Source organism: Ambystoma mexicanum, chromosome 2p (assembly GCF_040938575.1).
Source record: "Ambystoma mexicanum isolate Mex_15411 chromosome 2p, UKY_AmexF1_1, whole genome shotgun sequence".
Lineage (NCBI taxonomy): Eukaryota > Metazoa > Chordata > Amphibia > Caudata > Ambystomatidae > Ambystoma > Ambystoma mexicanum.
This window is the reverse complement of record NC_090923.1, coordinates 761,404,217-761,427,371: the sequence shown is the minus strand read 5'-3', so window position 1 is coordinate 761,427,371 and position 23,155 is coordinate 761,404,217. Positions and strand designations below refer to the sequence as shown.

Sequence of the window (23,155 nt, the reverse complement as noted above, 5' to 3'; positions counted from 1 at the left end):
CATGAAGCTTGACGACTTCCGCACATGGAGAACAACAAGCGGAGGAAGCAGTCACTAGAAATGGCGCCACTTGTCCAAACAGAGAAGACTGACAAGCAAAAGGGATTGAGCAGAGTAAAGAGAGGGGGGAATTACTTTTCAAGCAAATCAGAAGCAGCACTGGATTAACTACCAGCGTCACACAGACTATTCAGTAGAACATATGTTCTTTGCGATAACTGACACTGTAAGAGGGTCTGCCTTGACCTACAGGCTCCACATAACCCGGGAAGATGGGTAAGGATAGACAAAAGAAAATGTCCACACAGAGTAGTATGGATCAATTTGCCATCACCACCACCCTGGCGCCGGCGGGACAACCAACACGACCAACCTCCCCCACTGGTGAAGATACTCTATCATTAAGGGATGTAATGGCTGCCATCGCCAGCTCTCGCTCCTCTATGGAGATCATAACGGACAGCATTGTGGCAGATGTCTCCTTTTTGCGTCATGATCTTCAAAAGCTCACCTCCCAAACCGGGGAGGCGGAACACCGTATCTCGGAAGCAGAAGACAACATCAAAGGCATCAACCAACAGCTATCGCAAGCCCTCAACCGCCTGAAAACCCTAGAATCCAGGGTGGATGAGGGAGAGGGGAGATCTCGCTGCAACAATGTGCGCATTCTCGGACTCCCGGAGGGAGAAGGACACAGCATGGAGCTATTTTTAGAACAATGGCTCGCGGATATCCTCGCGCCCCACTCCTTCTCCAAATTCTACTCAGTGGAAAGAGCCCACAGAATGCCGTCAGGCAGACCAATTCCAGATGTGCTACCCCGTGCGGCGATCGCTAGATTGCTCAACTATCGGGATCAAGATGCCCTCCTCCAGATGCCACGCTTGAAAGTCACAATTACCCACAACGGATCCTGGATTGCATTTTTTCCTGATTGTACCCGAGAGGTGCAACTTGCACGGGAATCATTCAAGCCACTCAAGAGACAGCTGGCTCTCATGAATGTGAAATACGGCCTGCTCTTTCCAGCACAGCTCAAGATCTACCATAAGGGAACCACAGTACATTATATTGACCCGCAAGAGGCCTGGAAATGGGCAGAAACTCACATTGAGGGTGACTGGACCATGAAGCCAATGAGACAGAGAGGGAGACCCCGGCCTAGATCAGGACGCGCCTCCCCTATGAGAAATCCAGAAGTGCTGACACCAGACGCCCCATGACTGGCAGCAGAACGGGATGAACGATGAGCAAGCCACGATCCCGCACCAGAGATATAAGGCGGATGGTCGCAGTGCAACGACAAGTTACCTTCTGACCTCTGGTTCTACCACACGATTTAATCGAATACGAAAGACTCAAACAGAAGACGCAGGAGAAGGAACTCCGGAAGGCCCCCCCACCCCTTGATAGAGCTTTCTTATTGGATTTTTAGGTTAAGTAGGGGAATGTTAAGCTGACACCCTACATTTTTGAGTGTCAGCAATGTATGGACGACAGGTACTTCATGTTGGGGTGGAGTATAGGGCTACCACATGTTCACACAACAAACCAATCACAACACTATATACAGACCACACCACACTATTTTACACGAGAATCTCACCCCCATGGCATGCACCAACGGAATACCGCTCTTTCTTTCCGATCATAACATCCTGAAGATCCCCATTACGAGCTGTAAATGATGTCCGCACAACCCCAAACACCACCCGTTGATCGTCCCAGATTTCTTAAACAGCTCACTTGGAACGTGAACAGAATGGGGTCCGGGATCAAAAGGCGCCTTATTACGCAGCTTTTGAATAGACACTCGCCCTAAATGGCTCTGATAACTGAGACACACCTGGCTGGGTCAAAATGTGCCTTTTTTCAAAGAACCAACTACCGTCTCGCGTTCCACGCTGGATACACAATGGGATCCAGTGGTACTCTTATCCTGATACATAAACGCGTCCCGTTTGTTCCACAAATTGTAGAGCAGGACCCCAGGGGTCGATATGTGTTAATCCTAGGAACGCTTTAGGGTGAGAAGCTGGCTATTGCATCAGTGTATTCTCCACCGGGATTGGGGCAAGAATTGTTAGACGACCTGACCACTCTTATGGGAAAACAACAACCCGACATGTGGATTCTGAGGGGAGACTTCAACGACGCCATGAGTAATATCATGGATCGCACCCATCTCAGACAACGGAACCCAGACACCCCCATGAAATTGGCTAACTTCATATCTGCCTTGGGCCTCCAGGATGTGTGGCGGGAACTAGACCCCGGAACTAAGGGATATTCGTTTCACTCGGGAGCCCACGGCTCCATGTCTAGGCTGGACTACTTCTTCCTTTCGAACACCGACCTGCACAGGGCAGTGTCCGCAGAGCTGCTCCCCCGTGCCATCTCGGACCATTCACCATTGATGATGGAACTACGAATGCATGGCATAGTCCCCCCCTCGAACATGGAGTCTGAACAATTATTACCGTGGGTTCCCCAAATTGAATGATCGCCTCACTGAGGTAATTTACGAATACTTTGAAATCAATGAAGCTGCAGTGGACAGCCCAGTGACAATATTGGGAAGCCTATAAAATGGTGCTAAGGGGAGAGATAATCTCCTGGACAGCGAATAGAAAGAAAGAGCAGCTCCAACTGATAGTAGAAGCGGAAGGGGAAATGAATAACTAGGAAAGTAGGTACATTCTCGACCCAATGCCCGAGATCCATGGGTCCCTCAAACACGCTACAGAGTGCCTTCGGAATAGGGTGATGGATAACGCCAAACAGGCCCACTGGCATTCCAGAGCAAGGATATATGATTTTGGGGACAAGGCGGGCAAAATGCTAGCTTGGCTCGAAAAAAGAGATGAGGAGCAACGCCATGTCTGGGAAATACTCACTCCACACAACAAACGGTGCCAGTCTGACTCCGAGATAGCGGAAGCTTTCGCTGAATTCTATGCTGACCTGTATCGGGCTCCAGCTCTCCGACTGGACCCCTCCCTTCTAGACGATATCACACTATCATCTCCCACAGCGCAACAGAAGGAGCAATTAGACCTTGACCTCTCGAATGCAGAAATTGCAGAGGCCATAACAGAATGGCAAGCGGGGAAAACACTGTGCCCCAACAGATTCCCGGTTGAAACCTGGCAAAAGCTGGGCGGGACAATATAGCGCCCCCCCTCCATAAAATGTTTCTCCATGCCCAGGAACAGGGCACCCTCCCACCAGATTTGTGTAAGGCAACCATCGTGGTTATTCCCAAACCAGACAAACCCCCTGATGGATGCACCTCCTACAGGCCTATATCGCTAATTAACAGTGAAGCCAAGGGCCTCACCAAACTCCTAGCTAACCGATTACAATTGGTCACCCCCACACTGGTCCACCCGGACCAATGCGGCTTTATGCAACATAAATCGGCTCTACTGAATTTGCGACGCCTCCATCTGGCACTAGAACGAGCACCCATTATAGATACACCAATAGCTTTTCTGGCAGTATATTTTGAGAAGGCGTTTGATTCTATCCGGTGGGACAGCCTTTGGGAAATCATGCGACGCATGGGGTTTGGAGATGCCTTCTTGGGATGGGTACAACTACTCTATACAAATACCCAGGCAGAAGTCAGGGTGAATGTATGGCTCTCTCAATCCTTCCCTCTCAGCAGGGGCACGCGGCGGGGATGCCCCCTCTCTCCCCTTCTCTTTGCCCTTGTGATTGAGCCACTTGCTCTGTGGCTCTGTCAGAGCATGGCCTGGACGGGATTTAGATGGCCAGAGAGACACGAAGACAGGACATCACTGTATGCAGATGACCTTCTGATATATCTGGGAGACCCGGCCTAGTCTTGCCCTACAGTAACGCGGATGCTCATCCGCTTTGGTGAGTTTAGCGGGCTGAAAATTAATTGGGGGAAATCCGTTCATTTTCCGGTAAAAGGAGGAGTGCAGGCCACCCCCTGGACTGTCCGTACCGAGTGGAGTGGCATGGCTTTCGATATCTGGGGATTTGGATATCCGGGGATCTGTCTGGGTACGTAAAACATAATTTCCAACCGGGTAAGGGTAGAGCCGCACTCTTCAAGATGATGACTCTCCCGAGATTTCCCTATGTTTTACAGAATGCACCTCTCAAGGTCCCAGAATCTGAATTTGATCGGGTAGAGACACTTCTTAGAGAACTTATATGGGGTCGAGGTCAACCTCGCATTGCGCTAACTATGCTTCAAAGATTGATTTGGGAAGGTGAGATGGGAGTGCCCGCCTCCAAACCTATTACTGGGCTTCACAGTTGGCAGTGGTTAACGACGTGCTCCAAGGCGACCGGGAACTACCCCACATACATGCTGAGATGGCGGCCATTCATGACTCGGACCCACTTTGCCTGCTATACCAACCCCCTCCGAGACCCCCCCCACCTACAACCACAGCGCACATTATTACTGTTTGGAAACTGGCACATAATTTTGTAGGGTGGAAAAATAAAATAACCGCTGCGCAACCCCTGTGGCAAAACAACAATCTGACCGAAATTGGGAAACTGGAGCCATGGACTAGATGGAGGGAGGCGGGGATTCTGAAGGTTGGGGACATCCTTGTAGATGGGAAACCGGCCTCGTTCGGCGCTCTGCAATCACAATTCCAGATTCCGAGTACCGAACGATACCACTATATACCGCTGATCCATGCTCTGAAAACCCACATACCAACGGACGCCACTGTACCTGATTATACTCCCATAGAGCGCAATATGCTGCAAGCATTCATCCCCACCAAATGAACCTCCATCCTATATAATGCTATATCATCCTTTGCCACCCCTGAACTGAATAGATTAAAAGCCAAATGGGAAATAGATGTAGGAGGAATAGACCCAGAGGACTGGATCCAGGTGCTCATCATGCATCCACGCGAGATTGCCATCTCTTCTAGGCTTCACCTTGTACAGTTAAAAATCTTGCATCGAGTATACTACCCTAGAACACACTTATATGGTTGGAAACGGGCCCCTAACCCAAACTGTCTCCGATGTGGGGAGGAAGAGGGAACTTTCACACATATTCTATGGACATGCCCCAGATTCAAACCTTCTGGAGTCCTGGCCCGTGCCATACCGTTAGATCTGAGGGTTTTACTCTTAGGCATACCCAACTAGATTGAGGTTAATAAATGGGAAAGGCTGCTCCTAAACACAGCAATGGGGTTGATGAAGCGTAACATAGCGCAGAAATGGGGAGCCCCAGAATCTCTGTTGCTGGATCAATGGATAACAGATATGGACACTTGCGCTATGGTGGAACGCAGGGTCTACAATGCAAGTGGCTGCCCCAAAAAAGCCTCTAAAATATGGGAGAGGTGGGAAGAAGGTACGACTTAAGAATCCCTGACACAAAGGCTGAGACTCTGAACAATATACAAAAGTACTTATATGAAAAGCTTCCTTGTGATTGATGCCATGTGAAAGACCATTTGATTATGAATGGACATGCTAGTCCTTATGGTGTTTTGTTTTGTGATTTATGCTTAAAACAATAAAAAATGTTTTATGAAAAAAACAATCACAGCCTGACCTGACCCCCTCATAAATACTCCATCACTGCTAAGGACACTCACATGGAACCTCTCTCCGGTCCTCCACTCTCCTTCTCCCTATTGAACACATGCTCTCTTATGCAACATGGGACAGAGGTAGAAGACTTGCTCCTGCACTCTAATTTTGATTTTCTCGCAATCCCTCAGTCTTGGCTCAGTGACTCCATTCCTACCGATGCCACCTTAGCTGTCCCACCAGACTACGAGATCTTCTGGGATGATTGTGAAAGCATGAAAGGGGGGGGGTTGCTTTGTTGTTTAAGACTCAGTATCATTGTCACATCTCACCCCAACAACCCCATGATGACTGTGAATCTTTACTGGCAAAGCTGCGTATCAATGAAAACACGTCATTCACGATTGTTGTCATCTATAGGCCCCCCAAGACCTCTTCCTTTGTTTGAAGAACAACTTCTGAGCCTTCTTAACAAAACCACCAATGTGAACACGCCAATCATCTTACTAGGGGATATTAACCTCTGGGCTAATGTGGCTACAGACAAAGCTGCACAGTCGCTTCTGGCCGCACTTAATGCTATAGGGTTTGCCCAACAGGTCAATGGTCCTACTCATATAGGGGGTCATACATTAGATTGGATCTTATCGCATCAGGTCTCTATCTCTGCACCTTCCATCTTCCCCAGTCCCTGGTCTGATCACTATCTTTTGATCTTTCTTGTTAACCTCCTGCTATCTCCTCCCAGAGTTGATGCTGTGCCAAGACAATCTATTAAGACTGGAAGTCTAAAAAATCATACTACTGAGAAATTATCCCACCCTCTTAATCTTAAACTGGGCGGTCTCGAGAATTTTAACAATGCTTCCTACCTGGCTCTCCACCTCACCAATACACTTAGCTCAGTCATGGAAGCCTTAGTGCCCCCCATTACCAGGGGGGTGAAACCTGAAACCTTGAATCAAACTTATTTCAGTGATGAAATTCTGACCCTTAGACATCTCAAGAGGTCCACCGAATGAGCCTGGTGGAAACAGTCTTCCCCAGCAACGTTAGAGTCCTATAAACTGGCAGTGAAGAACTTCAAGGCCACTGTCATGCATGCCAAATCCTGTCATTACAACAAGAGAATCCTGCTGGCCAAATCAATCTCAAGGGAACTATTCGCCGTTCTGAGGGAAATTAAGAGCAAACCTCATATCAAGTTCGCACCACATAAGGACTCTGCCTGGTGCCAAACTATTCATGACACCTTTACTGCCAAAGTCACATCACATCTGCAATCTGTAACAGGGATCAGTCCGGTATCCCAAGGGTTCCTCTGAGAGCACAGAGCACCTCCACTCCCTGCTGTTAAAGTTCAATCAGTATTCTCCTTTTCCCAGAGCACCATGGCTGAAATCACATGGATCATAACCAGCATGAAGCCCACCTTATGTAAGGGTGACTCTTGCCCCTCAAGGCTTCTGGTCAGCTGCCTTGATGTCTTTGGCCCCTGGGTGACCATACTGATTAACCTGTCCTTCATCAAAGGGTGTGTCCCCATCCATCTTAAAGAAGCATTGCTCCCCCTCTATTTAAAAAGGATAATCTTGATCCGCTTCTGGTAAAAAACTACCACCCAATTACAAATGTGCCCTTCCTCCTTAAAATCATGGATCAGGTTGCATATCTGCAATTCCAGAAATTCATTGAGGAAAATGGCATACTGGGCCCCTGGCAACCCGGCTTCAGAGCTCAACAGGGCACAGAGACCGCCATGCTTGACCTGAAATCGAAGCTCTCGTCCATTATTGATCAAGGCCATACGGCCCTTCCTATGTTGTTGGACCTCTCTGCCGCTTTTGACCTGGTCGACCATGATCTCCTGGTGACCAGGTTACAATCCCTGGTAGGATGTTCTATGACAGCAACACAGTGGGTGGCCTCGTTTCTGGTCCCCCGTACTGCAAGAGTTGCCATAGATGATGCTTGCTCCTCACCCACATTAGTTACCTGTGGGGTACCACATGGTTCTTCCCTTTCACCCACTTTATTTAACATCTACATCCTGCCTCTGCTGGCAATTCTTGATGACCTGGGTGTCCTGTATACTAACTATGCAGATGACACCCAGGTGATGCGAAAACTCTCAGGCACCTACTCCCAGGCCTCTAGCCACATGTTAAAGAAACAGGACCCAGAGTATGCTAACTTCTCCTTCACCAACACCACCATCCCGGTCTCCAAGAGCGTGAAAACTATGGGTGTTACGTTGGATGCAGGACTAATCATGAGACAGCACGTCGACAAGACTCACACATCATGTGGTCTCATTTAAACCTGCTCAGCCATATTTGCCCTTTTCTCTCACAGAAAAAGATGTCTTTGCTGGCCTACGCCCTAATCAACTCACACCTTGACTATTGCAATAGTGTGTAGGCAGGCACTGCTCAATCAAACTTCTCTGCTCTTCAAATTACCCAAAATGGGGCAGTAAGAGCAGCTCTAGGTCTCCCTAGACAGCATCATATCTCTGAGGCAAGAAGATAATTGCACTGGCTGCATGTGAGGCAACGTGTTTCTCATAAGATCCTGACATTAACCTACAAATGCCTGGCCCACGATGCTCCATTCGATCTTACGGAGCGTCTGAAGCCCTACTTGCCCTCACGCCCCCTCAGTCACAAGAGCAGGCAAAACTTGTTCAGTCAAGATTCAGGTTTGCTAGATATGGGGGGACAAGCTTTGATGTCCTAGCCTCTGATATCTGGAGCTCTATCTCTCTGGATCTCAAAGAAACCTAAACAACATCTGAGTTTAAAAAAAGACTGAAGACCTATCTGTTCAACGCGCCCTCAATCTAAGCCACCCTGACACCCGCTACTCTGACTCTGCCCTTCCTGTTGTCTTGTCTTGTTTGTTCTTTGTGCATCCTGAGGCCCTCGGGCGAGCTGGCGCTTACCAAAAATTAAAAATAAATAAATACTATTCCTTTTTCTGCTCTTATCTCATCAAAATACTTATCCTGTCTCTTCTTTGCTGACGATACTCAAGTCTTTCTTTTCTTTTCATACTTCACCCATTCTCTTCACTCTTCTGTCTCTTAGCCATCCAACATTAGATGTCCTCTCAGTACCTGTGCCTTAACCCCACTAAGACTGAGGTTCCATGTTTTCCTGACTCTACTAATCCCACAACTGTCCCTCCACCTGCTTTTCCCTTCCTTCCATCCTCCCTGTACTTTTCCTCTTCGGCTCGCAATCTCTGTCTTACTTTTGACTCTTCACTTTGCTTTTCCTCCCACATCTCAATCACTGCTCGCACCTGTTGCTTTTTTCTTTTTAATATTTGTTGGGCCAGTCCATTTCGATCATTTCATGTCACTAGACTTCTTATTACAGCCTTTTTATTTCCTGTATCGAATACTGCTCCACTTTCCTGCTCGGACTCGTTGTTTATCATCTTACCCCTCTTCAGTCAGCATATAACTCTGATATTCACCTTCTTTTTTCCATTCCTCCTCATTCTTCTATTACCTCTTTTCTCCTATCCATTTCTATTTTCCCTTTGATTCTTGAATTCTCTTTCATTTTCTCACCATTGTTTAGAAATCCATCTATGGACTCACTCCCTCTTATCCCTCCTCTGTCATTTCCTTCTACTCTCTCTCTTGTTCACTCTGCTCACAATCTGAATTTCTTATTACAGTTCCAAAACCCCCTTGTACTGGTTTTTAAATTTGTATTTTATGGTTTAAAGTGCTGGCCTAGCTCGAGAGCAGCAGAGTGCTGCACAGTGTGGGTAGCCAGCATTTGGCTTGGCATCTTTTAAAAGTATAACACAAGGCGAATTCGAGGTGTGCCAGGTAATTGAAGCACTTGGGCTAAGAAACATACAGAGGTGATAATACTCGAGTAGACACAGAGTCAGAGTAAGTGGAAAAGCTGCTGTACCCCAGAGGGGCTAGTAGGTACCTCTAGCCTACTACCAAGTGACCAAGGAAAAAGGGGAGTAGCTCCTCATTCTGGGTACGCTGCTTTTTAAACAGTTTTAGAAGAAAACAAATATTGTGCACCTAATTAAGGTTGGGATCATTTCACAATGTAGTATTTTTCAGATAAAATGTTGAAAACACAAAAACCTTTCATAACAAAGACATTATTTATAGTAAAGTGAATTTGAAACAGGTCTGCCGACACGTGTTTCGACCCAACACCGGGTGCTTTTCAAGGCAAAACTGTACATTGGTAGAACAAAAAATAATAAATAATACCATTAGACATAACATCATGATAAGAACAAAAGACATATAAAAAAAAAGATTGGATATACCCCATGCAGTGAGGTATATGTGTGGTCCACCATACAAATCAGAAAACAAAGCAAATATTAGCATTACACCCAATGCATGGAAAAAGGGCCCATAACACCGGGGAAAACACAAAAGAGAACACACATTTGTTGAATAGCAAATGTAAACATGCATTGCCAATGCTGATGGTGAGTAACATCATGTCCAGAACAGAAGATTGAAGAACCGGTTAACCCATAAAGGCCGGGAGGGGAGAAGTATGGAGAAAGGAAATAATTCCTAATTAGCAATCAGGAAAAGACACAATAACAAGTGGTGATGCAGTATAAATGAATAGCCACCACAAAGATTTGCAAGTGAGTTGCCCATTCCTTGACCGTTCAAGTCAAATGTGAAGGGCTGGGTGCAAAAGAGACAGTAAGTTGCGGTGGCATGCCAAATCCAATGTTTATTAGGTGCACTAATGACAAACAATCGTGGAGGTGTCCAACTCCTATTAACTGAGCCCATAGGAAGCAGTGCACAAGTCTAAATAGTGTGATGATTTCAGATACATACTTCGCCTTCCGACCTACTTCCAACATGGCCGCGCTTCTACACCAAGAAATAGCCCGCGCCACTGTCTAGTTGATGCTGATTCCAAGATGGCCGCTGCAGCGGTACCCATCTCAAGCGTGCTGTTCGGGCTAGCTGTTCATTCCCAGGAAGCCTCTCAACCTTCCATCATCACTTCCTGTTTCCCCACTTATAATCCAGCGACACCAGAAAGAAGACGCGTTGCTACTCTCATAGGAACCGGCATACGCTTCGTAAGTTCATCTTGTTAGGATTACGAAGGTCTCTCTCTCCAATTCAATCCTTTTTGTCCTTGTTTACTTACGTCCTTATTTCCTATTCCTCTCTCTTTTCTTAGAAGGCAGAACGATACCTTTCATTGTCATTTCCGGGATCGGATCTGATTGATCTACGTCTGAGCACGTGTAGACCCTGTGCTTTGGAGGCACAGCCCACACCTTTCTCAACGCCTCCCTCCAGGGAGCTACTAGGTACGCATCTGTTTCCCATCCTTCCTTTCGGTCGTCTCTCGGCGATCGGAGTTCCGCATCTCACTGTCAATTCCTTCTCTTCAGCGATATCCTGCTGGAATCTTTCAGACGAACCTTATCTTTCCAGGCTGGCTCAAAAAGACTTGGAAGTCAAACGGTAGGCTTATTCCCTTGTCTATTCTACTCTTATAGGATTAGAAATCTCCACCCTAATCTTCCGATTTCCCTTTCTGTAACCTTAGTGCCATCCCACCTTTTGCAAATCTCACGGAGATTCCCTACCTCTCTGCTCTCTTCATGTTAAACGCATGCTAAGATCTAAGAACCTTTAAATTAGGACTCCCTCTTTCCCAGCAGAATATCAGGTTTAACAGTGTCTATTTTCTATCCACTTGCTGTAGTTCAGTTCCGAAAGCAAAGCGTTAAATCTACCAGAAGAATAACCAGACCAGCCTTCTTCACCAGGTCAACTCACTTCTTCGGCCGGTCTACGCTGGAAAACAACGTTCAATAGCAGCTCTTCTGGGGTTTTATTCCCCACGAGGGTTTCCCTCTGAGTTTCTCGAAGGGCAAGCGTCTTGCAGGCCCTTCGAGGAGTCCTCAGGGGAATTCCTACCATTCTTCAAGGGCTCACACGAAGTTCCTAGAAACACCAGGTCTTCTTCCGATACCTGTTACTGATACACAGCCCGGTAGGTGGTCTTTTGTTTCTTCCCAGTATTATTTTGGAACAAATTCGTAGTGCATTCATAACAAATAGAGAGAGGGGGGATAGTCCGGGTGGAATAAGTGTTGGGATTAGGTAACCAGGCCCATACATGACAAAGATAGAAAATTGTTCACCGTAGATATGGTGGAAAAAGTCACTCCAGGATTGGATTGGTTACAATTGTTCACAAAAATAACGAACAAGCTGTGGACAAAAACAAAAGTGGCGTGCTAAGCAATGGGATAACAAATGCGGGATCTAGTTTATAAAGATTATCATGAGGTTTAAGTGAAAATACCTGAAAAAACAGAAGTGCGACCGGAGTCTAGTGGTGCAGGTGGGCATGAAAAAAGGTTCCTGAAAAAATACTGGGCAGGCATCCAAGTTATATCTTCGTGTAGGAGCCTTGAGGGCAGTAAGGAACTAGGGTCTAATGTTATGGAAGAAATGTTCGATGCTTGCTGAGCAAGCTTAGTACACGTATCCAAATAGCGGCCTCATAGTGGAGCCTAAAACAAAAGGACCAAAAAAGAAAGTATATGCATGCATGTCAGTCAAGCCATTGGAGAGTTAATCTCGCAGGTAAGCAAAGATGATTTTTCCACGAGGTAATTACAAAGAAACCCGAGGAGTTACATGACATACCTGGGTCAAGGGGTTAGTTCCCCAAAGTTCCTGGAACTGGTAATATGAACGGACGCTGGTTTCTGACCCTGAAAGACCTCTGTTCGGTCAGAATAAAAACTTCCTACTGTTGCGCAAAGGTGATGTAGTCGCGTAGGACGTTGCCATCACGTGATTACGTGCATCAGAGTCCGGAAGAATCCCACGTAGATGCAACCCAATGCAATGTACGTGAAACGTTAATTTTAACCAACGATATGGAGTTAAGTGCAATGCGTTAATTTGTAAAAAGGCATTGCTAGACAGGCTGTATGGTCCAAAACAGAAAACGTTGGCAATAAAAATCAATTATTAGCACGTAGAAATTAATTGTTGAATGTGGACAAGTGGGATCATGTCTTGGGGCTAAGAAAAACCAACAAGGTAAAAGGCAAATACGTTGGAGTGTAAACTCTTGCCAGATAGAGGAAATGTGCATGAATGGGTATATTCCCAAACCTGTGTGACCCTATGAAAGGAACATGGTAAAAGGAAAGAACAGGATAGAGAGGAATCCAAGCACGTTTGGAACCAAAATGGTGCTTATGGTTGATATGATAAACATATTGAATGTTGTCGTCAAAATGGCCAGAGATGTTTTTAAAAGGGCAGGAAAAAGAGGGCGGACACCAAAACACAATTCAAATTGTAAGTTCTGACGTCACCTGCTCGTGACGCCTGTTCTAAGACAACTAGAAGTAGTAAAGTGGACGGGAAAGAAAGGTAAAATGAAAAATGGCAACATAGTGAGCACTGTACCAGCATTGAATATATTGCAAATATTGTAGTTACAAAAAGACATTCACAGTTCTGAATCCTTATTTAATCCCAGTCTGGTGCATCTGAGTTTAGCAATGGTCCGTGCCTCAAGTTGTCGAAATAGTAATTGCTGGTTACCTCTTCTTGGGTGAGCATGCGCTTGTAGCAATCCAATAAACCGTAAGTCCTTCACAGAATCCAATTGGTGATGGGTTTGTCAATGTATTGCAAGAGGCAGTTTTGGATCTTGACTTTTATGGTGAGCAAAATGTTCACGGATGCGAACCCACAATTCTCTAATTGTGGAACCAACATAGACTTTCTGGCAAACACACAAGATTGCATAAACAATGTATTTGGGCTTACAATTAATGAAATCCCGGATCTGAATTTTCAGACCGTGATGGCATGTGGAAACATTCTGACTGAGTATAAATTGGCAAAAACTGCACATGCCACATTTGAAGAAACCAATTGGTTTAGGCTTGAGCCATGTTTGGGGCTGTGGGTGAGCAGGCTTAGGTTCGTGGAACGAGGGACAGAGATGGTTTCTAAGGGTTTTATTTCTAGTGAAAACTAGTTTTGGTCCTTTTGAGATATAGGCTTGTAGATCAGGATCAAGGCATAGTAAATGCCAATGTTTGTTAAGTAATTGGTACATATTATCACTGTCCTGAGCAAATTTGGTAATAAACTGAACTTCAGTATGGTTTGGAATGTCTTTGGATTTTGGATTGGTCAAGATCAAATCTCTTGTGATCGAATTAGAGCGTTCAAAGCCTTTGTTGATACATGAAGCTGAATAACCTTGTTCTGAGAACCACTGCCTCATCAATGAGCACTCCTGTTCATAGGCAGACTGGGAGCTGCAATTACGATGAGCATGGTAGAATTCACCAAAGGGAATATTATTTATAACCGAACGTCTGTGGCAGCTCGAAGCATGTAGAATGGCATTCACAGCAGTAGTTTTTATAAAGGTTTGTTTGTGGATAACCCCATTGATGATTTGAATCTTTAAATCTAAGAATTCCAATACATTAGGGCTCACATGCCCGGAGAATTCGATCTCAAAGCTATTCTGATTCAGATATTCTGAAAAGGCTGTAAACCGTTCAGCCGTGCCATTCCAAATTAACAGAACATCGTCAATGTACCTTTTCTAGACAACTATGTTTGAGTTGAATTCATGAACACCAAAAATGTGATTGTACTCAAAAAATCCCATATAAGCATTCCGCGTGTGTACCATTCCTGAATAAGGGATTTTATATTCAACACTGTTTGCTTGGTAGGGTTACCTGGTAGTAATTTGTAGCAACCTGGGGTAGTGAGATGGTCATTAGCCATGCTAATATAGTCATGGGTATTCATAATGGCAATGTTGTGGCCTTTGTCAGCCTCTTTGATAACGATACTGGTATCCTGCATGAGGTTCTTAAGTGCCACTTTTTCTAAGGGTGAAAGATTGCATTTAGAATAATACGAACCAGTTGTTGTATGGTCCATATATTTATGTATATCCTGAATCACGGCCTGATAAAAGGTGTCAATCACACTTTCATTAGGAAAAGGTGGAACAAATTTGGATTTGGGCTTATGTTCTAATAGTTGAAGATTCTGTTGGTGAATGCCTAACTCTTGTTGTAGTAGGGTAGGTGTGGAATATAGGTCATCTGTTAGTGACATTAGTAGCTGAGTATCTTCAATATCTGCTATAGTAAGATTGCTAACCGGTTCTTGAGACTGGCTTGATGCGTATGTTTTGACTTGATTATGGAAAAATGTTTTCAATTTAAGCTTACGAATAAATTTGAAGAGATCGATCTGAAATTCAATAAGATCCGATTGACAACTGGGTGCAAAAGACAAACCTTTATTCAGAAGGGACAACTCTGCCGTGGACAAAGCTTTGCTGGAGAGGTTAAACACTATGTTCTGAGAATGGGCTTGGATTGGAGATTCTTGAGGCTGGAGCGAGTTTGTCGTCTGTTTATGTTTCTCCCTATATCTGGCCCTTGATCCTCTTTCTCTTCCTCCTCAGAGGATGTGGTTGGAGTTGTGGTAGTTCACCCTAAATGGACATTAAAGCGTACTTGTTTATTAATTGGAACATTGGGATTAGAGATATTACCCTTCTTGTAACATTTAATTTCAGCCAAAAAAAACCTTCTACGGTGGGTAAGTGCTGGGGTGAGGCTGCCCTCCCCTTTGTCAGAGATCATGGGTCATCATTCTTCTTCTGATTCAATTTCAGAAGAGACTGGAGTAACAGTAGGTGTTTTAATTGTAGGTCTGATGTTATCATGATCAAATTTAGCTTGAAAAGTATACACTCGATCATTATTGTAGTCTCTTTCGTCACGAAAGAATTTCCGAAATTTACGGATTTTGATTTCATCCTGGTAGTCTTTGAGCAGAGTATGCATTTTATCATAATTCTTATCCTTGACAGCAATTGGGTTATTCATAGTTTCAATTTCTTTTTTCAAAGTATCAATTTGTAATGTTACACGTGCATGTCCGCGTTCTGCGTGTGTAACAAGTAGCTTAAGCATCTTTTCAGAGCTGAGAGTAAGATTCTCTTCCCACTCTTGGGCAAGATCTTGGTCGCCATCATGAGTGAAGACTGGGAAGATCAGGATGCGAAGGCCTCTTGGGACCATACTGTGTTCTATATAGTTAAGTAATGAGACCTTTTCCCAATACTTATTAATTTCGCGCTTGGATAAGCGTTCTTATCGTACAAATTTATTTGAAAGTGTCTCTGCAGATTTGCCATTACTAGTAAAGGCATTACTCAGACTTCCTTTAGGAGAGAACAGGCCACCCTATCTCGTTCGCGATTGGCCAAGTATTCTGCCATACTGAGGTGAGTAACAGTAAAATATCAGAAAAAACCCAGCAAGCCTCACCCGGATAAACTTTAACACAAGGAGAATTCGAGGTGTGCTGGGTAATTGAAGCGCTTCGGCTAAGAAACATACGGGGTGATAATACTCGAGTAAACACAGAGTCAGAGTAAGTGGAAAATCTGCTGCACCCCAGAGGGGCTAGTAGGTACCTCTAACCTACTAACAAGTGACCAAGGAAAAAGGGGAGTAGCTCCTCATTCTGGGTACGCTGTTTTTTAAACGATTTTAGAAGAAAACAAATATTGCGCACCTAAATAAGGTTGGGATAATTTCACAATGTAGTATTTTTCAGACAAAATGTTGAAAACACAAAAACTTTTGTTAACAAAGACATTATTTATGGTAAAGTGAATTTGAAACAGGTCTGTCGACACGTGTTTCGACCTAACACCGGGTCCTTTTCAAGGCAAAACTGTACATTGGTAGAACAAAAAATAATAAATAATAAATAATACCATTAGATATAACATCATGATAAGAACAAAAGACATCTAAAAAAACAGATTGGATATACCCCATGCAGTGGGGTATATGTGTGGTCCACCATATAAATCAGAAAACAAAGCAAATATTAGCATTACACCCAATGCATGGAAAAAGGGCCAATAACACTGGAGAAAACACAAAAGAGAACACACATATGTTGAATGGCAAATATAAAAATGTATTACCAATGTTGATGGTGAGTAACGTCATATCCAGAACAGAAAATTGAAGAACCGGGCGACCCAAAAAGGCCGGGAGGGGAGAAGTATGGAGAAAGGAAATAATTCCTAATTAGCAATCAGGAAAAGATACGATAACAAGTGGTGATGCGGTATACATGAGTAGCCACCACAAAGATTTGCAAGTGAGTTGCCCAATCCTTGACCATCCGAGTCAAACATGAAGGGTTGGGTGCAAAAGAGACAGAATGTTGCGGTGGCATGCCAAATCCAATGTCTATTAGGTGCACTAATGACAAACAATCATGGAGGTGTCCAACTAGTGCACCTAATAAACATTGGATTTGCCATGCCACCGCAACTTACTGTCTCTTTTGCACGCAACCCTTCACCCTTCAATCTTCTGTTCTGGACATGACGTTACTCCCCATCAACATTGGTAATGCATTTTTATATTTGCCGTTCAACATATGTGTGTTCTCTTCTGTGTTTTCTCTGGTGTTATTGGCCCCTTTTCCATGCATTGGGTGTAATGCTAATATTTGCTTTGTTTTCTGATTTGTATGGTGGACCATACATATACCCCACTGCATGGAGCATATCCAATCTGTTTTTTATTTATGTCTTTTGTTCTTATCATGATGTTATACCTAATGGTATTATTTATTTATTTTTGTTCTACCAATGTACAGTTTTGCCTTGAAAAGGACCCGTGTTGGGTCGAAACACATGTCAGCAGACCTGTTTCAAATTCACTTTACCATAAATAATGTCTTTGTTAACAAACGTTTTTGTGTTTTCAACATTTTGTCTGAAAAATACTACATTGTGAAATTATCCCAACCTTATTTAGGTGCGCAATATTTGTTTTCTTCTAAAACCATTTAAAAAGCAGCGTACCCAGAATAAGGAGCTACTCCCCTTTTTCCTTGGTCATCTTTTAAAAGTAGCTCAGTACTGTGAGTTGAGGTCTGTGTGTCGGTATGTGTGTTCATTGGAATTAGTCCTTGGTCAGATGTTGTTGAAAAAGCCATGTTTTGAGAGATTTGCAAAATTTGAGAAATTGAGAATTGTGGGGGCATTCCGAGCCAACAGAGGTATCGTGTTCCATAGGGTGGGAGCGTGACAAGAGAAGGATTCTTTGCAGATCCTCTGTTTGCGGATGAGTTGTGATTCAAGCCAGTTGGTCAATTTGTTGTGCGAGGAGCATTTGCCATCAGATATGTGGAGCTTAGCCACGAGATAGTGTGTGGCACACACTCCTCACTGCCGGGTTTTGCTCATTTTCTCTTTTAGCACCCAATCACTGGAACTCTGTTCCACTTTTTATCCGCTCCTCTCCTTCTCATCAACTATTGCATACTTAGCTTAAAGCTCACCTACTCTCTACTCTGTGAAATTAATGATTTCTTCTTTTCATCTGTTTGTTTGGCTTCAGCCTTTGTCATTATTTCTTTAGCAAAAAGGCGCTAATTAAATATATGCAAATGTAAATACAAATGGTGGCTGCTTGTTTCTGTTATGCGTTTTTCTTGCATTGGTATTTTTTACTAATTACCTAATTAAGGGTACATTTTTTTACCACACTGCCCAATTCATGTTTCACAATTAAATGAATCTACACAAAACTATTACCACATGCAATATTACTGCAGGTTGTACTAGTGCATTCCAAACCATGCCATTTGCCTTTGGAGACCTATGGCCATTCAAAATGGGGCATAACTGAAGGATCTGCATGACACGGAATCGTCTGGACTCTTCGTGTTACCGCATGCTTCGTGCATGTAGTAACGGTAAAAGAGTTTTGCAGCATTACAAACGTGATGGCGCCAAAATCTTAATGAGGCACCCTGTGTGATCCCCTAAAATGAGGAGACCACATGCATAGTGATTATGAATAGAGCCGTATTACGTTTGTTTGCATTGCTCTTGATTTTAATGATTTTTTCTGGTATTCTTCAATCAGTAATGCCTTTGAGATAGGCTTGACTTGCTCTGGGAAGGTAGTTCTTTCTGCTACTGTTGGGCCTGTGATACCACCTCTTCCCCATCATTCCCTCTCCTCCCCCGCAGCTCCCCATGACCTTTCACGGCCTTCTCCAGTTATTTGCACTGCCCTTTTTATTCCATGCCAGCAAGGCGCGCACTATGTAAATCCCATGCATATGTGGATCAATGACTACTGTAAGTGCGTGCCTTATCACGTGTATAGCAAGCCACAAAACGACAATGACCTGGAGAAAATGCTACTGTTGCTGCGCTTATCTTAAGCACGTATGTAATGATTCGTTGAATCGCTGAATCGCTATTTCCTGGTGGTCCAGTCCGAAGGTCGGATTTCTTCGCAAATTGGATTAATCATGTACCAAAAGTTGACCTGGTGGTACCATACCCCCTGCCCCCTCCCCCCAATGTCCATCTATAAAAGCGGAATGTGCGTCTAGGTTGATGCCAGTTCAGCAGAGACGTTCAGGATGTTGCTGTGCCTGCTCCTCGCCGCATCCCTCGTCCAGGGCCACGCAGCATCCTCAGTGAGTATTTCACTTCTCGCATTTAAAACAGATGTACTTCATGGACGAAATAATCTGACGCAGTGAAAGGTGAGAGACATGCATGAAATGCCTTTCAACCAATCCAAGACATTCCTGGAATAAAGTAAAAGCGTTAGATTTAGCATCATACCTGACAGGCTCCCTCTAAAATAGGGATCTTAGCCTAGATGTAGACAAGTTCGGTCATCAAGAGCCCCACAACACACCAGGCTTTCAGAATAACACCTAACTGTGTAAATAGTTTGCATCCAGATCGACTAAATTCAAATGTCTTCATGTGGATATCAGGAAAACATGGAGCGGGTGTTATTTTTTTCTTTTTTCGGACCAGGCCTGAAGAGCCATTCTTGCCTAGCCCACCTTAAGGCATAGGGGAATTTGGAAGGCACGCAGGAGGGAAAATAACATCCCTGGCATTTCACAGGAGGCTAATCCCCAAGGGTCCCATCCATTAGAAAGTGTTCCTCCAAATCTCTCTCCTCACCACCCCTGCTCCCCTCTCGCACCATAATGTGATTCTGCAGTGCTCTTGCTCTGTGGTGTTTTCCTCATAGTCTCACCCTCACTCATATGTTTGAAATACACACCACATCCTGGAATCCGTCACCTTCTCGCTTGAATGTACTCAGTTGCCCAGTGCCACCTATTCTAGCTGTATAAAATAAGTATAAATAAGGACCGATTGGTCCTTCCAGTGGGGACACTGCTGTCTTCTCTAGATCTGCAGCCCCGCTTAGCTTGCCACTCTAGGCCTATTGTTCAGTACTATTACTCTCAGTGTCAGACCTTCTTACGTGCAGTATTTTATAAGCATTTTATAACCATTCCATTAAAAAAGGAGCCTTCCGAGCCTCCTCCTACTTATCGCTTTCCACAATGTCTAGTTCAACGTCTGTTGAAAGTGCCTGCTTTTTAGGCTGTGTATTTTCTTGGAGGATTTGCTTGTATTTATCATGTTCACGCTGCGTTCTTTCCCACGGAATATGTATGTTTATCGCCTTAAGCCACTCTTCAAAAAACCTGTGGTTTAAGCAGGCACCATTGTGTGTGCTCATCTCTGAGCTCTCCACTGTCTGCCTTAACCCCTTAGTGGTTGTGGCCTCCAGAATCAGGCATAGCTTTCATACCCTCTTTGCTCCCAAGCTATAATGACTCCTCCCGATGTCTAATGGGTAATTAACACATAGGGGCTCATGTTTCATGGGGGCCTATGATATGAGCTATTTATAACGTGCTTAATACCCAGAGGTTTCTAAGCACGGACTCAGGGATCGAACCTCTGTTGCTCCATGTCGTCTTGCTTCCAAGGCGAGCATGTTGCCCATGTGCCATCCTCCCGAGACCTGCATAACGTTAATGGAAGGCGTAGAAGCCTTGTGCAAGGCTATTAGAGCTGCCATTAATTTTACTCCCCATTTTCCTTCATTTGTATGGCAGAGAGGAGTGAAGGAACACAACTCGCGTTTCTGTCACCTTCCTTCCTCTTCACCATACAAATGCTCCAGCATTTGCGCAGACATGGATTTTAATGTCGGCACACTTGCTGGATATTCCTATGGGGTCTGTCTGCTTTATGATGCACCCGCATAAAGCATCATAAAGCAGGCAGATCGCATAGGGATCCAGTGTACATGCTACCTGCCTAGCTTGCATGGCAGGCAGCGTTTACAATTAAAATTAAACCCTGCCCGACATGCGAGCATGTCGGGCAGGGTTTAATTGTATTTGTGAATCCTGGTTATTATGTGTGCATGGTAAGCAGTGTTCATAATTGAAACTAAACCCTGCATGGCATTCAAGCATGCCAGACAGCGTTTACTCACTTTGCACGGCGGAGTGCAAAAGTGCAGGGCAAAAGGCGGCTTTCACATGCGTACGCCACCTATTGCATTGCACTTTTTCACTCTACCATGCAAATGCCGAACATTTACTGGAGGGGGCCTGATTACGCCTGTGCAAATTTACCAGGTCCCTGCTGTCAAATTATGAACTGGAGCAACATGAACACCACAGTGGTAGGAGCAATACGTATTTGGGAGTGTTGGTGGTCAAGTTAAAACGTGACTTTAATGGTAAGTAAAGTAAGCAAAGAGAATTTGTATATTAAATGTGGTTTTGTTTTGCAGTGTTTAAATAACAAGGTTGTCTTGATCAGTTAAGTATTTTAATTGCAAGTTTGGTGGAACTGAAGTGGGTACAACATTGAAATTGATATTGATATTGTATCTGTATCGCGCTCGTACGTAAGTGGTTCAGAGCGCGACAAGGCAAGTGAGGGGAACAAGGGAGGACAAAAACAATGATCTTACTAGGCCCAGTGACATTGAGAACGTGCAAGTGCAAGGGAGAGGAAGAAGGGGAAAAGTGCATGGGGAGGGAGGGCTGAGCAAGGAGAAAATAAATAAAACAATAAATAAGAGCAACAAACAGAGGTAGTGCAGCCAGCAAGATGCAAGTGCTGGGTATAAGGCAGCAGACAGGATGTGCCAGATAAGTGCAGAAAAACAGGTGGGGTGGGGGGGACTGTAGGGTAACAGATACCGACCCCAGTGTAAGGGATTGCCAGGAGGCAGTGCTTGAGAAGGTACCTGGGCCTGAAAGTCAGAGGGTACCCAGGTGCACAATGCCAAGACAGAACAGATCAGCAGGGGATAGGAAGCGAGAAGGCAGAAGCAAAGAGGAAGGTCTTGAGGTGCTTACGGACCGGAGATGATTCTCCTCAAGTTTAGAGGTGGAGGAGCAAAGAGCTTGGGAGGGAAGGTATTTACGGAGGGGGAGTTGAAGGTATTTTGGACCCAGGCCCCAGAAAACCTTGTGAACAATGGAAAGGGTCTTGAAATTAATCCTTGCAGCCACTGGGAGCCAATGGAGAGATTTCAGGGCTGGAGAGATATGATCCCAGGGCTTAAGGCCAAGGACAAGTCTCACAGTCCTGTTCTGGATAGGTTGCAAAGGGTGGAGAGTAGAAGCAGGTAGATTTAGGAAGAGAATGTTGCAATAGTCCAACCTAGAGAGACCCAGGGCTCGAGAGACAGTGAGCTTCTGGGGAAAGGAGTGGAAAGGTAAAATACCTCTGTGGAGGTGCAGTAGTAAGTTGGATTTTTTGGAGACATCGGAGAGGTGTGCGGAGAAGGATAGCGTGGAGTGAAAGATGACCCAGAGGTTCTTAGCCTCACAGGTGGGGGGGAGAGGGAGGGCCAAGGGAGGCCAGCCAAAGAGTGACAGGAAAGGAGGGTGAAAGTGTGCCAATGAGGAGGATCTCCGTCTTTCTGGCATTCAGGCAGAGATCATTGGCGGCACACCAATCCTGAATGGCAGATAGGCAGTCGGAGATGAGAGAAGGAGAAGAGGTGGCAGAGGGAAGCCTGAAAATTAGTTGGGTGTCATCCGCATAGCACTGGAAATTGGAGCAGAATATGTCAATGCAGTGGGCAAGAGTTGGCAGGTATTGGTGGAAAAGCCAGGGTGAGAGGTTAGATCCCTGGGGAACACCACAGGTAGAAAGGGAGCTAGATGAAAGGAAGTACCATATTTGGACCTGGGAGGATCGATCAGAGAGGAAAGAGGTCAGCCAGGCCAAACCCTGATCGGTGATACCCAGGTTGTCATGGAGACGGTTGAGCAGGATCGTATGGTTGAATGTGTCGAAGGCAGAGGAGAGATCGAGTAGGATGAGGATAGAGAGCATGTTAGAGTCAAGGTTGGAAAGCAGATCTTCACGGATGTTCAGGCGAGCAGTTACCATGACTCTGGCTGCTCTAAAGCCAGACTGATGGTCATGGAGACAACCAACATAGTCAGAGTGAAAGTTAAGCTGTGAGATGGCCAGCTTTTCCAGAGGTTTTCCCAGAAAAGGAGTAATGGAGATTGGGTGATAGTTAGCCAGGCATAAGGGTCGGCTGTGGGTTTCTTGAGAAGAGGGTGCCTAAGAGAGTTCTTCAGAGGGGAGGGGAAGGCTCCTGAGGCAAAGGAATGGTTGCAAAAATCTTCCAGGGCAAG

General features: G+C 44.9%; 1 protein-coding gene across 4 annotated transcripts in view; it reads left to right on the top strand.

The window, feature by feature from the left end:
- LOC138566764 (olfactomedin-4-like) overlaps positions 1-23,155 on the top strand; it is a 664,524-nt gene that overhangs the window by 527,843 nt on the left and 113,526 nt on the right. Inside the window, exon 1 of one of the 4 annotated variants that reach the window (XM_069644406.1) lies at positions 19,073-19,135. The exons of the other annotated variants lie outside the window; for them this stretch is intronic. Coding sequence (XP_069500507.1) covers positions 19,079-19,135 — 57 coding nt within the window. The 5' untranslated portion in view covers positions 19,073-19,078. Of the gene's footprint in view, positions 1-19,072; positions 19,136-23,155 lie in introns of those variants that run through there. 4 annotated transcript variants of the gene reach the window in all.